At 37.8% G+C, this 15,381-nt stretch overlaps 3 protein-coding genes across 7 annotated transcripts in view; 2 read left to right on the forward strand and 1 right to left on the reverse strand.

Annotated features, from left to right (window-relative positions):
• The window catches only part of ddi2 (DNA damage inducible 1 homolog 2), a 13,667-nt gene extending 9,536 nt beyond the window's left edge, over positions 1-4,131 (forward strand). The window contains exons 9-10 of one of the 2 annotated variants that reach the window (XM_015394664.1): positions 1,669-1,717; positions 1,937-2,079. In XM_015394664.1, coding sequence (XP_015250150.1) covers positions 1,669-1,679 — 11 coding nt within the window. In that variant the 3' untranslated portion in view covers positions 1,680-1,717; positions 1,937-2,079. Of the gene's footprint in view, positions 1-1,668; positions 1,718-1,936 lie in introns of both variants that reach the window. The other variant, XM_015394663.1, reaches the window with a different exon arrangement.
• A 2,630-nt stretch (positions 4,132-6,761) lies between these two features.
• Positions 6,762-10,820, forward strand: LOC107097495 (rho guanine nucleotide exchange factor 19-like). Its single transcript, XM_015394652.1, has 8 exons — positions 6,762-7,886; positions 7,955-8,369; positions 9,116-9,245; positions 9,331-9,405; positions 10,052-10,144; positions 10,226-10,365; positions 10,449-10,607; positions 10,678-10,820. Exons 2-8 carry the CDS (start codon positions 8,257-8,259, stop codon positions 10,718-10,720), a joined length of 753 nt encoding a protein of 250 aa, XP_015250138.1. The 5' UTR covers positions 6,762-7,886; positions 7,955-8,256; the 3' UTR covers positions 10,721-10,820.
• On the reverse strand, positions 10,606-15,351 carry rsg1 (REM2 and RAB-like small GTPase 1). Of its 4 annotated transcripts, none has more exons than XM_015394650.1 (6): positions 15,337-15,351; positions 14,701-14,839; positions 13,380-13,532; positions 13,168-13,298; positions 12,929-13,068; positions 10,606-12,753 (listed from the first exon to the last, which is right to left on the reverse strand). In XM_015394650.1, the coding sequence occupies exons 2-6, from the start codon at positions 14,813-14,815 to the stop codon at positions 12,531-12,533; spliced, it is 762 nt and encodes a 253-aa protein (XP_015250136.1). In that variant the 5' UTR covers positions 14,816-14,839; positions 15,337-15,351; the 3' UTR covers positions 10,606-12,530. The 4 variants fall into 4 exon arrangements, with proteins under 4 accessions (XP_015250136.1, XP_015250135.1, XP_015250134.1 ...); XM_015394649.1 differs by lacking the exon at positions 15,337-15,351 and adding an exon at positions 14,962-15,288; XM_015394648.1 differs by lacking the exon at positions 15,337-15,351 and having other exon boundaries at positions 14,701-15,284.
• Between the last annotated feature and the right edge of the window lie 30 nt (positions 15,352-15,381).

Genomic DNA, 15,381 nt, shown 5'->3' on the forward strand with positions numbered 1-15,381 from the left:
AGTCTCTAAAAAATAAGTTTTTGAGGAAGAAGAAGAAGTTGTTTTTTTTTTTTTGTTTTTTTTTAGACTTTAGAAACTCAGAAGCTGATCAAATATCGGGTTAAATATCGGTGGGGTGGCCGATGTCCGATATTCAGTTTTAAGGCCGATACAGGCCGATACCGATAGGGGGCCGATTATATTGTGCATCCCTAATTAAAATATAGGAAAATAAAACGGAATCAAAGCAAGTAAAAAAAAAATTAAAAATTAAAAATGATTGCAATGAATAAAATTGCAATCATTCATGATTTTTAGATGTTGTTCAAAATGAAACTTCAAATAAAAGTTTATTGGTCTCTGTATGAAGTAAAGCTGCTCACAGGAGTATATATATTGCAAGTAGGGACTTTTGGCAGAATCTTGACGCCATACATTTCTGTCTTCATATGTTAATGAGGTGGATGGTTCTAACAATTGGATAAACCGTGGAAACGATTGACAATGTATGTGACAATGTAGAAATACAGAAACAAATGTGGGAAGAAATAAATAAAAGAATGTACAAATATATAAATAGGTAAAAGTAGAAATAAATAAATGTATAAATATACAAAGAAGGATAAAATACACAGATAAAAACATAAATAGTAAAATACTAGTCAAAATTTTCAAGATCTTTTTTATATTTATGCAGTTATACATTTACATGTGTATTTATTTATTTTATTTATTTATATTTTTTCTTTACTTAAAATAATATTATTGGTGAAATATATAATGAAGAATAGAGTAAATTAAATGGTTCATACTGAATATACTGGTGGTAAACTCTAAAATCTCCCTGCATTAAATGATAAAAGTTCAAGAGAGAACAGGTAAGAAGTAAAACTCCGTTTACGTATCATAGGCGTGATTATGTGGTTTTGGGGATTTTAAAAAATGCATTAGAAGCATTTTTATGTAGGCTGGACTGATTCCACCATTTGACTGACTCAGAAACTAGAACCGGGTGTAAAATTAGAATTTTATGTTTATTTTTCTTAAATCAACTTACATACAAAAGTATGTATAATTGGCCAACCCAATGTTAATTTGAGATTTTAAGTAATATATTAGTTTATGAACATGTTTCGTCTGCCTGGAAGGAACATAAATGTTTTGAAAGTGTCCTAACTGGAGTCAGTGGAAACATGTCAGAAATTATTAAAAGATTTGACTGCTGCTGAACAACAAACGATGGTCAACTGTAGATGAATGAAGTCATTTGCCTATAGCTTTGGATAAAGTGATGTTTTTATACTTAACATTGGCCTTTGGTACCAAAATAAGCACCAAAAAGACAAAGCTTTTATGGCATTACGTTTCTAAAAAAGGGAAATCAGGCTTTCATCAATTAGAGGGGAAAAAAAATTGTCCTCCTGTTTGAAGATTTTGCTCTCTTGAAAAAAATGAACTATTCAGCTAAGGTGACCTCATTCAGGAGCTCCTGCAGTTGACTGATGAGTTTGTGAATATTCCAAATAAGAACCTGGGCCTTGCTGGAGATGTTTTCAGAAGACACTTTTCACATCTGATTTGTGTGAAAAGGCCGACAGTTTGGTTTGGTTGCATGCTCTGTGTGTGACTGCTAACTTTCTCCGTCCCTTTGCATGATGTGTGTGCTGTGTGCCCCTAACCCCTGAGCAGGACAGCACTGATGCATTTGGACACAGCTGAAGAGGGCCCTACCAACCAGGTACTGCAATCTCACAAGACCGTTGCCAGAGCTAAGTCCATTGCTGTTGAATCATTTAGTTTGTTTTTTTATTATTTGCTGCTGGGTGGTTTGTTGTCTGTATATTTACTTATTTCTCTAGTTTACAACATTTAAATTGTAAAAATTGCAATCATTCATGAGTTTGTTTTAGATGTGGTTCAAAATGATGATTTCCATTTATATTCTCTCTTATAATAGACACTGCAGATGGACAAACTACCTCACCGCAGCCCCTGCCATTTAAATTACCAAGACCATTAGATCAAGTGGCCATACCCTCTTCATCTTCCCAAAATCCTTCTAGTTGTCAATCACAAAACCCGACCCTGGATCGCTCCCAGTCTGCGCCGGCCACCATGCAGCCGGCGCCTCAAGAGCTTCTTCAATCTTTATCCCCAGAAAAGGAGGCTTCTACGCTTCAGAGTGTCCCTCTTCATCCTCTGCCTCTCCAAAACAAACTTAATCTTCCCAGTCCTTCATCGGATATGTTCCGTACATGTACCCCTCCCACAAACGCCTCCGCTGAGTCCCAGGACCCAGGCCATGAACAGCTGCCCGCAGCCACAGAGTCAGAGGGGGGGGAGAGCAGCTCCGTACAAATGACACCAGAGGAGTGTTTGCCTGAACAGCCCATGGATCAGGGGGCAACTGAATGTGAGGCCAAGTCAGTTGAAATGGAGTGTCCCTCTACCTCCGAGGAGAGCGAGCAGCCGGATGGAGACCGCTGCTCCAGCTCTGACAGCATCCCCTCTCTGGCGGCCGCATTGAAGGAGCTCCATGAGCTGCTGGTGCGATCCCAGAGTCGCAGCATGTCCTGCTCCCCATCCGATCCGCATGCACAGGACTCTGACAAAGCATCCCCTGAGCCCAGCACCCCAACAGAAAGCAGCCGCCCTGCTCCTCCAACTGATGCAGCTGGTGCTGAAACAAGTGATGCCAAAGCTAACCATGCTGCTGCTGAGTTTGATGAAGAACCACCTCAGTGTCCTGTGCTTGGCCTAGCTGCTAAGGTCGATCATTTGCATGATGATGCAGCAGAAACAGGGGAAGGGCTACACCCAGAGCAGCACCCAGACAGCTCAGAGGACAGAGCCCAACAGGATAGAGAAGCAACCTGTGTTATTGGTGCTTCGGAGGTTCCTCCCAGTCCTGCACTGGTTCCTGAGTTCAGGGAGCCGCCAGAGGGGCAGCATGGAAGAGGGATCGCAGATGGACGAGCCTCTGGTACTGGCACCCCAGATACTCTCCAGACTGAGCAAGCTTTCCTTAGCCCTGCATCAGGAGCTGTTAGCATACCAGGGGACGTTTCAAGCACCTCGTCCTCCTCTGCCCCACCTCCTCCACCTCCCTCTATGGGACAGTTCCCAGCCGAGCACATCCAGAGAATCCAGGCAGCAGGTTTTTCTGCCAGGGAGGCTGTGGAGGCCCTTGAGCAAGCCAACGGAGTGGTGGAAATTGCCTTGCTGGCACTTCTGGCTCGCAGTATCACTGTGCCCACCTAGCGAATCTCAGCATCTGTCTTATTAAGACCTTGTTACAGATATATCTCAATCTTCTCTTTAAAAGGGAGCTTGTAAAAGCCAGAGGAAAATGCTGTCTCTTGGTTTGTCACAGAAAATCGGCGATGAAAAGAGTACAGCCGGTGATTTATGTTTTTGGCTATTACAGATGTATGAGGTGTGTTTGCATGCAGATGTTTTGGGTAGCCCATCCTTTTAATTGTTTTTGTTTTTTTAGCAATTGGTATAATAGATTTTTTTTATCTTGTTTTATCTCTCAATACTGATTTGTCAAACCATACAAATGGTAAAATTAAAGTCTCAAAGTTTCTCTTTCATGTTTCACGAAACCACTACAAAAAAAAAATCTAATCAAGCTTGAATACAGCTCATGTTCCTCTGCTGATTTTAACGTCTGTAGTCCAAATTAGGGCGTTAGCCTGACCGAGCTGCTCATTGAGAACATAGGCAGCTCATTTTCAGGTGAAAATATGTTCCATATATAATTGGAAATCTTTAAATTCATAGAAAGGATCACTAAAATATGATTTATATTCAAGCGTGACGGTGGATGGCGTTTATCGATTCAGCATGTCTCTCTCAGAAGGGATCTTGTCTTGTTTTGAATGATTATCTGCAACATGAAAGCTTTGCCATGTGTATAATTACAGAACCAGTTTGTAGCTCCTGTTCTGAAACTTTTTAACATGTCAAATCCTCATGGTTTGTTTCTACTTGAAATCTTCCCGTTTTTCATCTTGGGTCTGGCCATCCTGCCAGTGCATCATATCTATTCTAGAGTTGCAGTCATACCTACAATGTTCAGGCAGATTTTTCCTTTTATCTTGTATGAAATTTTAAATTGCAAATAAAATTAAACCAGTATTTGTATAAGCGGTGTGCGTTTCAAGTCATTAAAATTTTTTTTTTAAAACATTATATAAAGTTTGATATTCAGTAACTGTACAGCAAACTTATTTTAGTAAATGATAATTTATACTTTTACTAAAGTGACATTTGTTATTTGATTATTAAAGTATAGGTTATGATTATTACCTACTGCTAATGTAAATCCAACAGTCTGTAAATGGTTAAGCTATAAATTAATTTCAGTGAACTTCAATTATTTGCATAAAATCAAAGATATCTGTAGAGATATGCAAAAGGCCTGGGAGCAATTTTGATACATTTTCTTTGATTTCAATGAAAAGCGTTTTCATTGATTATTAATATAAAAAAATATATTTTTGCCATTACAGTTTTTGGGCAAATGTTGGTTGTTTTTTTTCTCATATTTGACATTGTATCTTCTAAGCAATGTATTCATTATATATATTAGTGAGCTAAAGTTTGGTTAAATGAGAACTGATCCCCAGAGTTACGAAAAGTTGAGGTATTTGTTTTGATGGGACTGGTTTTTAATACAAAAATGTTGCAATTGGGGCTGATTAATCATGATTAATCGATTATTGAAATTATTGTCAACTAATTTAGTAATCAATCATCAACTGGAGTCTAGAGACTCTAAAGCCTGCCTTTAGCTGACAGAGCAACCCGCTTTGAGCACTAATAATCCCAGATTGTAAAATATATATATATATATATATATATATAAACATTTTGCATTTAAGATAAAACAAATATTTTCCATCTGTCAATATTCTCTATCCAAACCTCCTCAGGTGGAAATGTTTTATTTTCATCTGGTTTAATGTCTTAAAAAGTGCTTTAAGAAACCTTTGGCTCTCTGACTATTGATCAATCAAAATAAATGATTGACAGATCAATCGATTTGCTAAATATTTAGTTGCAACCCTAGTTGCAATGTCATCTACATGATCAAAAAGAGTGCTGGTTAGATAGTTTTTCTGGAGACATCTGTTACTGAAAAGTGTTCAAGCATATTAATGGAAGGTTTGGCGGGAGAAATGGTGCACAAGCAACAAATGTAACCATGATTAAAATGCTGGTGTTCTACCACCAGAACTTGGCAAATTTCTGCCAGAAGTATCAATACCTGGTTTAATGTCACTGGGCTGGATTGGACCTATGGGTAGAGTATTAAGAAAAAGCTGAGTGGTTGCTTTCAAAGAACCCTGGGTTTCCTTAATACGTCAGCAAGATCACCTCCTTGGCACACTGTTCTAACATACTACAGTAGATTATGCATTAGAAGCTAGATCAAGTACTAAGTGCAAAAACTATGGATTTCAGGCATGGCGTAGGTTTGCATAGGGACATGTCACTACCAACAATTAGATGTGAATAACATGTTTATAATTAACAGTACAGCTTTGTTGCAGCAGTAGAGGAGTTCTGGATGGAGAATATTGACAGACGAAAACATGTTTTATCTAAAATGCAGAATTTTCATTTTTTTACAATTTTGGTGTAATTCCTGCTCTAAGTGGGTCGCTCTGTGAGCTAAAGACATGTTTCAGATTCTCTATACCCCAGTTAACGATTAATCGATTACTAAATTTGTTGACATTATTTCAATGATTGATTAATCCGATGAATTGTTTCAGCCCTAAATAAAATACATTAAACGGGTTAAACAGAGTAACTACATCATAGATGTACAGCTTGTAGAGTGAGGTTAATATATTAAATGCTCAGTGTCAGTTCCTCTTCTAGTTCCAGTGCACTTATAAATACAATAACTTTATTTGGCGTCCCTTGAATCTATTCTGTGTTATTTGTTTCATGATACAGAGAGAACATTTAAAAGAGTGGGTTTTACCTCTATTTACCTATGCACAATTCTATATCTTCAAAATGGGGGGAAAAAAGTATAAACTTACATAAAAAAGTAAAAATCCACATATAGCAGACATATTTAGACTATGTTCTGTTAAATAGGCACAGATGTACCTGCTGCTGGCACTGGTAATTTAAAATGCAAACCTTTTCAAAGAGGAAAAAAGTCAAAATTCCTCATTCATCAAAGCCAGTTAAGCTTCAGTCATTGATAAACAGCATCTAAAGTGTGTAGTGCTTATAAAATTTGTATAAATCTAGCAAGAAATGCTGCTTTTCTCTTTAAATTAAATACACCCTGATTTTCCTGTTAAGCATAAAAAAACGAGCATGCATATTTTTGCATAGGACCAATGACATCAGACCAACAGTGTCCCTACCAAAGTTGAAATCAAACCTATGCCCTTGATTTCAGGCTGTATTAGCCATCAGATCTGTTTATAGTAGTTCTCCTTTCTGTTGACATTTTGCAGCTGATGGTGTATCCTTCCTGTTGTTCACACATTTGCTAAAGATGAGGGATTTCTTTAAAGTTTCCATCTTGATGCATTGAGCTGGTGCTTTAGATAAACTGAATGAAATAGAATTAATGAGATAAACATATATGTTCTCCATATAAAGAGAGAGTACAGTTCTAATAAGAACACCAGGGGTTTTCAGCATCTGATTAAACAGGAGGAAACGCCACACCTGCTTCTACTTATAGTGATTGCTGCCCAGAGCTCAGACTGGATCCAAGTGGATAAAAAAGCTATTTAGTTTGACCGGTTCTGTTGCCACAGTAGGTTTTTTTTCCATTATAGTAATCGAAGCAGAAGTTAGAAACTTGTTGGAGAAAGCACTTTCATTCATTATGGACTTTTCTCACCCCAGAGAAAGAAAAGCCAGCAGCTATGGCTTTATACCAGATATAATAGCTTATCTTGGATCTGATTTAGAGCCAGGATATAACATTCCTTCTGAGACTTCTAATCTAAAAAACGAATTTCTTGGAAGCGGGGACACTACAGACCATCCTAAAGATTACAGGTTCCTCCCTAATCATTTTTATGTGAAAGAAACAGAGTTTTAGTAATATAAGATTCCTGATTGATGCATTTTCTCATTAGCCCTCCAATAGATTTGTCTGCAGCTATGATGCCTACCCCCCTGGAACAAAAGTGGGATTTGCAGAGTCCAGATGGTCTGGAAGAAAGGTGAATGAAGGTGTTAAATCTGTACTTTGTTTTGAATCGCTGTGTAACTAAATGAGGCCTCTAATAAATCCAGGGAAATGAGTTCAGATGAGGATGAACTGCAGAGTTTATTTGTCCAGTCCAAGTACATCAGCCTTTGTGAGTTTAAATCCTCTTTTCTAAACTGAATAATCTATGCAACATTTTTTTTTCCTTTCCCTAACCTTTGTTTTCCGTGCAGTCCCACTGTATCAGGACTACTTTCTACAGGCTGCCAGAGACAAGATCCAAAAAAACGACAATGTCTTTTTGTTTGAGCAGTGGATGACTGAGTCTGTTCAGAGTGTGTTTTCATCTTTCCAGCATAGAAAAAATTTGGATGTTTCATCTCCTTATCTGACTCCAGAGTCAATTTCACCCCCTCCAACATTTCACGCCCGGCGGTCTGCTATCAGGCGCCATGCGTTTAATGGAGTTTCATCCCCCCGAAAGTCTCCTAATTCATCCCCAACTCGGCCTTTTGTTGAACAAGCTTTTGCTTTGAGCCCTGTTAAGCCTCGAGGTTCTTCTGTAGCTACAAGTTCTGATGAGTTCTCCCCAGCTCAACTTCCCAATATTGCCTTGTCGTCTTGCACACTCTGGCAAGACTTGGAAGAGGTGAAAGCATCTGATCTGCTCAAAATCTTGACGCCAAAACAGATCATCCTTCAGGAGGTGCGTTGCTTAAAATGTCGAAGACCATTCCAGGTTTAGAATTGACAAATTTTTCTCTGCTTTAAAAGTCCATGTTTGAGCTGGTAGCCTCTGAGGGGTCTTATCTGAAGAGCCTTGGAGTGGTCATCAATCATTTCTATGCATCAAATGAGTTGAAGAAGACTATATCCAAAATGGAGCATCGTACTTTGTTTTGCAACATTCGCCATGTGATGCAAGCAAATATGAGGCGAGTTCCTCAAATACAACTGCGATGTTTTATATTTAGCCAGCATCAATCATTATTTTTGACGGCTTGAACTGGTGTTTTTGTTTGTTTGTTTTTTTAAGATTCTTTCTGGACCTGGAAGCCAGACTGGGAGAAAGCGTGATGATATTTCAAGTTGGAGACATTGTGCTGCTGCACTGTGGAAACTTTCAGCGGCAATATGTGCCATATCTGACCAACATGATGTTTCAGGAGTCCCTTGTCAACCAACTGCTGTAAGCATGTTCTTTAACCGGCTGGCACTGGGTTACCTGGATATTCACAATATGTTTAAACATAGTGGAAAAGAAAATGACTTAGTTGGACTAAAAGTTTCCATGTTTACAATGAATTGCACTACATTTTAAAATCCTTAATGTACAGGTGCTTTTGAAGAAACTGGGAAAAATCTGGCTTTAATGCATAATTTCATGATTATAATTTAACTTTATTTACTCGCATTTGAGAAATTAACCTCTACATTTAACCCATCCCCTTAGGGAGCAGTGGGCTACCATTGTGTGGCACCTAGGGAGCAGTCTGGGGTTAAGGGTTTTGCTCAGGGACCCAGAGTGCAGGTTGTGGGGATCCAACTGGGTAGTTGCAACCTTCTCGGAGCATAAGAGCTCTGCTTTAACCACTAGGGCAACACTCCCTCAGAGGAAAATGTTGTTTTTAGGTTAAAATAAAGCTGACAATCAATTATTCCTTAATTTATTTTCATAAGATACTGCAGGAGAATTTTTTTTTCTCTCAAAGTTTTGTATGTTTAACATGGATGAATACAGCACTAGACATACAAGCACAGCCCACTTCATGGAAATCAATGAATGTAATTTATTGTGTAACATGGAAATGCCTCCATATGTCTTGGGTTTTCTAATGGAGGCTCCCATTTGATGCATTTAGAATTAACTATCAACTCAGATGTGAGAGTACTATAAACATCAGCTATCATCACAAAGGGAAATCTTTTATTTAGGCAGGAAAACAAAGACTTTGTGTACGCTCTCAAGAGACTAGAGGATGACCCAGTCTGTCAGAAACGGAGACTGAAATCATTCCTGGTTCTACCATTCCAAAGAATAACGCGGATTAAACTTCTACTAGAGGTAAAGCTGCAGTTAGTTTTTTTTAATCAATGGCTGGTTTTTTTTTTCAGATGCAATGCTTTTAATCCCAACTCTTTACTTTCAGGGCATCCTGAAACTGACAGAGCCAAACTCTGAAGCAGCTTCAAATCTTACAAAGGCAATAAAGGGCATTCATGAGGTAATTGTATACATGTATAAATAGTGTGTGTGTGTGTGTGTGTGTGTGTGTGTGTGTGTGTGTGTGTGTGTGTGTGTGTGTGTGTGTGTGTGTGTTGGAAAAAAAGTTGAACCGGAAGGTATGAAAAATAAGTTTTAATACTTCATACCTCTTTTCAATTTCCATTAGTCGATTGTCATTTCTCAGGCTGTGGAGGATTTTGTTTCTATTTATGTTCAGGTGAACTTGGTTAGTTTGGAAATTTGCTTTTAGTTCGGTTGATGTCACCTAGTCTTTGTGTGTATTTGGTAATTTCTTGTTGTTTGTCAAATTGTCTGTCTGGGGGGGAAAAAAATCCTATTCATATTTATTTACAAGTAAATGCTGCAGACTTAAACATAAATAATTTCCGATTTTAGTCAACAGAGAGTATTATTATAAACACTGCTGTAAACTCACTGGTTTAAGGGCTTCAATTTCCACTTTAAAGTAAGCCAAAGATCCCAACCCTGCATTGTTTAATTTCCTTCTAAATTATATGAAATCTATCAAGATGAGGGAACCTCTGATTTGACCTTTAAGAAAAACTCAATTATGTTCTTCTACTCCATAATGCTACTGTCACTTTATAACGATAAAGTGTTTTTGGATTTCTTTACCTGAAAAGATTTTGGTGGAGTGTGACCAGAAGGTGGAAAAAATGAAATCTTTGGAGGAACTCGTCCGCCTGGAAATGCTGCTGGACTTTGCTGACATCAAGGTGTTATTTCAACAATTTTCTGCTGAGTTCATATGGAGCCCTATGACTTGGTAACTCTGAATGCATCTCTTTCCCTATCAGTCAGTCCCTCTAGTGAAAAGCACACGCGTTCTGATTCACCATGGACCCCTGGCCACTTTGGGGAGTTACGGTTCAAAAATGTCAATCAACCGCATCTACCTCCATCTCTTCAACGACCTCTTGCTGATCTCCTCAAAAAAGTACATGACCTGCTCAACCTACCGATGTTCAGGCAGATTTCTTTCTAACTGAATAAGGTTACCCTGTGTTCTGTTACATCCAGGTATGAGCGGTTCACTGTGTTGGATTACGCTCTCTTCCCTCAACATGTGAACGTTGTGCAGAGTAAAGTTGTGGGACTTCCTCCAGAATCCTTCCTGTTGATGCTGTCTGAGAGTCAGATGGGACCTTTGACTACCATGATTCTGATTGCCAATGGAAGGTAAAATGGGGAAAAAAGTTTTTAATTTATGTATCATAACTGGCAGTAAATCTTTTATACTTTTTTGCAGCTTCGATAAGGAGGAATGGATAAAGGCCCTTTCTAAGAAGTAATGGCTGTTTCTAAATGAAAAGTTGCATCTTTTTTGTATTTTAGAGTTTTATCCCTCATTTCATGTTAAATTCTTCACACCTGGGTGCACCTAAATTATCAGTTCTTGGCACTTTTGTAGAAATGTTCCAAAATGTTGAAGGAAGTTCAAAGGGTTTCACAATTTTTCTTAATTTAAGCAATATGTTTTATGAATAAAGATTTTTATAATCAGTCTGAAATTGTATAGCGGTTCAATAAAAAAAATCATCCTGTGGTAAAACAACTTGTACCGCAGATGTTAAAAGTCACAAGTCTCCCCTTGGTTGAATCATAACTTGCAGCAGCTACAAAACCAACCTGGATGACATAACTGAGCAACTTTCGCTTCTTTTTAAAAACTGAGCCACATGCAGGAGGCCCCATAAATGGACTACATAAATGCAATATACATACACAGTATGTACTTTTGTCAGGGGGTTGCAACTGCCTCTTTAAGCTGTAGCGATTGGATGGAACAGCCTAATCTCTTCAGGGCTGAGGAGAGACTTTACGATTGATCAGAGGGATAAAAGTGAATTTTTATTTTGACTTGGGGCCAAACATGGAAAACATTGAGCATAATCGGATGTGGTCTACATAATGTGTAAATTCTAAATAAAATAAAACGTTAAAATCATTGGTGAAATGTGCTAATTGATCTATTTATCAACTTAAAACCTATTTTTATCTCTTAGAAATGTAGGTTTAAATACTGCAGGTAGGTTAATCATGCCTTTCTGAGAGGGCTGACTGTTCAAAATCAGTTTTTGATTCTTGAATACAACCTATCCTGTCAACACTATAGGAGCAGGGTGATTACATTTTTGGTTAATCTGTCTAGAAGTACGGAACCTTTTGTTTATGAGACGGGTGTTCACCCAGAAGGACTAAACAGTTTTTGATTACTGAAGTATTAGGCTGTCAACGGACGTATGGAAATAATGGAAATATGTCAAGAGTGGAAATGGAATAAATGTAAGAAAATAAAATGGATGATCTGCACAATCAGCAGTGTGGACTCTATAATTCTTCTGACAAGACAGCAAGCAGCGCGTCAACTATTAATGCGCCTCAGTGGCTTAATGCATTGGCTTGGCCTCTACAAAGACTTTAATATTCTTTTCAAAATTCACATGAAACACAATCTTAAATTTAGCTGCATTAACATTGAAGACAAAGGCTATATCTGCAAAAAAAATTATTAATCTTATAAAGCCCAAAATACTTCATGGTCAATTTTTAAGTTGGTAAACAAAGTTACAGTTCAGTAAATGAGAACTTGACACTGAACGTTTGCAAGATGGTACCTGAAATTCTGATTCATGCATCTTTAAGTCAAGCTGTGATCTATGGCAATAAACTGGTATTAATGCTAAGTGACATTCTTTTCAAATGGTTTCCCTATTGAAGCTTCAGTTGATTTTGCATTGTAGTTATGTATAGAACATAGCTGACTGATTTATCAAATTGTGAGACAGGTTTCCTTAAGATGCATTCCAACAAGTTATTGCATGCAGTTATGCTAGTTTTCCCACTAGCTGAACTCAGATTAGCGAAAACCTAAAAGGTTCATGGACTACTTAATCATCTTGGCATAAAATACAGAGGAAGAATCTACAGAAATGGTTCATATATAAAAATATGAGCTTGTAACTTTTTTCTAAAAAGATCCATTATATATGTCAGGTCATAGAAATCCTCTCTTGACACTTCTTGTCATAACTGTGTCTAATAAGATGGTAGCTGCCACTTTAAGTTCTGTCTTGTACTGAAAAGGCTTTGACCTGAGCCTTAAATGAGAGCTCCTGCCTCATGTTGCGGATGCTGACTGACTGCTCTTGCTTTAACACAGTCCTGATGCCACAGATTCTCAGCGAGGCAGTTGAGAATCAGGGCTACGTCACCCAGCCCGTCGCTGACTTCTCCCCCCGAACGGAGAACAGGTATCCTCCAGGTCTCCTGGAATTTTCTGAGGTCTCTCTCTGCTACATCACAGTGCATGAAGAGGTCAAACCTGAAGTGAGCGTTAAGGAAGAAATATGCAACTTTTCACTGATTCCTGGTAGGTTCTACCAGCATCCTTTTGATTCTGTCAAGCTTAAAAGTTTGCATGGCATCACTGTACACAGGTTGCCAAAACAGCTAAAATGTAAGGACAGTACAGCTTTGTTGCAGCAGGTTAAGGATACTTTGTGCCAACCACCACTTTGACAAGACAGCCATCAGACTGTTCAGTCCATTTAAGAATCTGATTGGACAAATCTTCAAAGGAAGTCCTGTCAGTGAAGGAGAAAAGAAACAGAACGGCATCCACCTGTTCCTGACAGGACTGGAAGAGAGACAATGGGAAACATTAGGGGGTCAATGTCTAAGTCTCAGTTTCTTCTAAACTGAGGCTGCAAGCAAACATTTGATATTTAATACATACCGGGAGCAAATGATCAAATCTGCGTAAGGCGTTCTCTCCGCAGTCCCACAGCTGCAGACGAAAGAAAAGCACTCTGCCATTTTCTCTCAGCTTCACAGGCCAGTAAACCACCGTGGTCTGAATACCTCCAACAGCATCAGAGAAATTGTATAAGGTTTTAAAGCAAACATCTTTATAAGTATAAAATGATCTACACTGAAAATCAAACCTACCTGTAGTTTCATGGTGCATTTTGGGAATATTCAAGCCAGCGAGGCGGGCAGCAAGAGTAGTTTTCCCGACTCCGCTCTTACCGGAGATGAAAATCTTATAATGAACTGTGTCCACTGCTGCATGCGGGGGCATCATGGGAGACTCCAACAGACCTTTTTAAGGAGAATCAAAATGATCCAAATGCTTGTAATGCTAATATAAGTTCATACATGAGATTTTTGTGGTGTTCAAGATCTCAGAAATCAGGTACAAATTTGAAAGGTCTGAACTGGTGAAAATCCCCATATTTCCAGGGACATTAAAACAGATTCTGTTATATAAACCTTTGTAAAAATGTAAAAATTTACTTTGGTTTGCCCGATGAACATCAAAACACCTTATATACGGTAATGATAATTTTGGACATTGAATAATAATTTCCTTGTTATGTATTGTTTTTGCATGTTTACTTTAAATATACAGCCTAACTACTTGGGTATAATGCAGTATAACCTCTTCATCCAATATCAGTCTTTGGTTAACAGATCTATGCAATTATCTGAAAAATCTATAAACATTGTTATTCATTAGTCACAATATCCTACCCTGATACTTAGATTAACATGGTACAAAGGTAAGAAGAGGATGAAAGGGCAGTTCAAGATCAAAGCATAAAGGTAGAAACATGCTTATGTGCCACCATTAGAAATAAATACAATTAGAAAAGATAACATTTTCTAAAAGAATTGGCAATTAGCCACAATTCAGAACACATCTTAATCCTGATGGCAGAGAACTGTATGTTTCTAAGGCTATTCTAGAGCTATAAGAATGCATATAAAAGCATTAGTAGAGCAAATATTACACATGGCAATTTAACAAATCTGAACATTTTTGTTAGACTTGTTCAAGAGCACAAACAAACAAGCAATTTAGTTTAGTTTTTTTCTTTGAGGTGGGGACATTTTACAGATATCCAACTCTTTTACATAGCCTAAGCGTGTGACATGGGATCATATGAGAGATAATTCTAAATCAATCTTATCTGCGTACTGATGATCTTAAATTATATAATAGCGCTAAAAATTTACTAGAAGGAAGCATGTTCAACAAAAACAACTAGGGCCAGTGGCACCATAATGGAGCTGGCTTATGGTTTCAGTGAGCAGATCTGCCATGATGTGTGATTTCAGGATGATGGCACTGATACAAAGACAAGACATGGAGCTGGAAGATCTGAAGATGTAAATATTTCGCAGTGAATGTAATTATATAGGGGCTGGGTATGAACTAAAGCTGAAAACAAAGCCAAAATTCTAAATTGGAAATACTAATAATTACCAAACTGTCTTTGTTTCTTCTTGTGCAATATTTTGTTGAAATATTCCTTGCTTTCTTTACATCGATGCCAGTCAGGTACTATAAATGATCCAGTAGGAGGAACGCTTTCCATCATTAGCTTCCGAAACTTTTCGTTTTCCTTCCAAGAGCAAATACACGTCTTTGTTTAGTTGCCTGGATTCTGTTTTAAAAAGACTCCTCTTCACTTAAATACAGAAAAACAGAACAACTATACAGACAAAATGAGATAACGTGGACTACCGTTTTTGTAAAAAAGAGATTCCGTAAACATGAATCGCTTCCTTGACAACCACGTACGTCACTTCCGTTTAGATGCTGCCTTCAAGGTCTTCCGGACTCGACCATACCGCTTTTTAAAAAATATTTATTTATTTATTAATTTTTTACCATACCTCTTTTATTTGCATAAAACACGTGTCAATACAAGAATAGGGTTAAGGTTTGGATGTGAGAGGTTGAAGTAAACTAAAGTTTTACTCAGACCAAATTTCTTTTTTTATCTTTAAAGTTACGTGAGTGTTGCTATTCAAATATTTCAACTCAAATATTCTACGTATAGCAACACTGTTTGCATTTAGGATTAAATTAAAAGAGCCTAACAATAAGATTTCATACATTTAAACAATCATAACAACTGCTCTGTTCGAAAACCTAGGACGC

The sequence above is a fragment of the Cyprinodon variegatus genome, unplaced genomic scaffold (assembly GCF_000732505.1).
Source record: "Cyprinodon variegatus isolate N-32 unplaced genomic scaffold, C_variegatus-1.0 Scaffold702, whole genome shotgun sequence".
NCBI classification, from domain to species: Eukaryota; Metazoa; Chordata; class Actinopteri; order Cyprinodontiformes; family Cyprinodontidae; genus Cyprinodon; species Cyprinodon variegatus.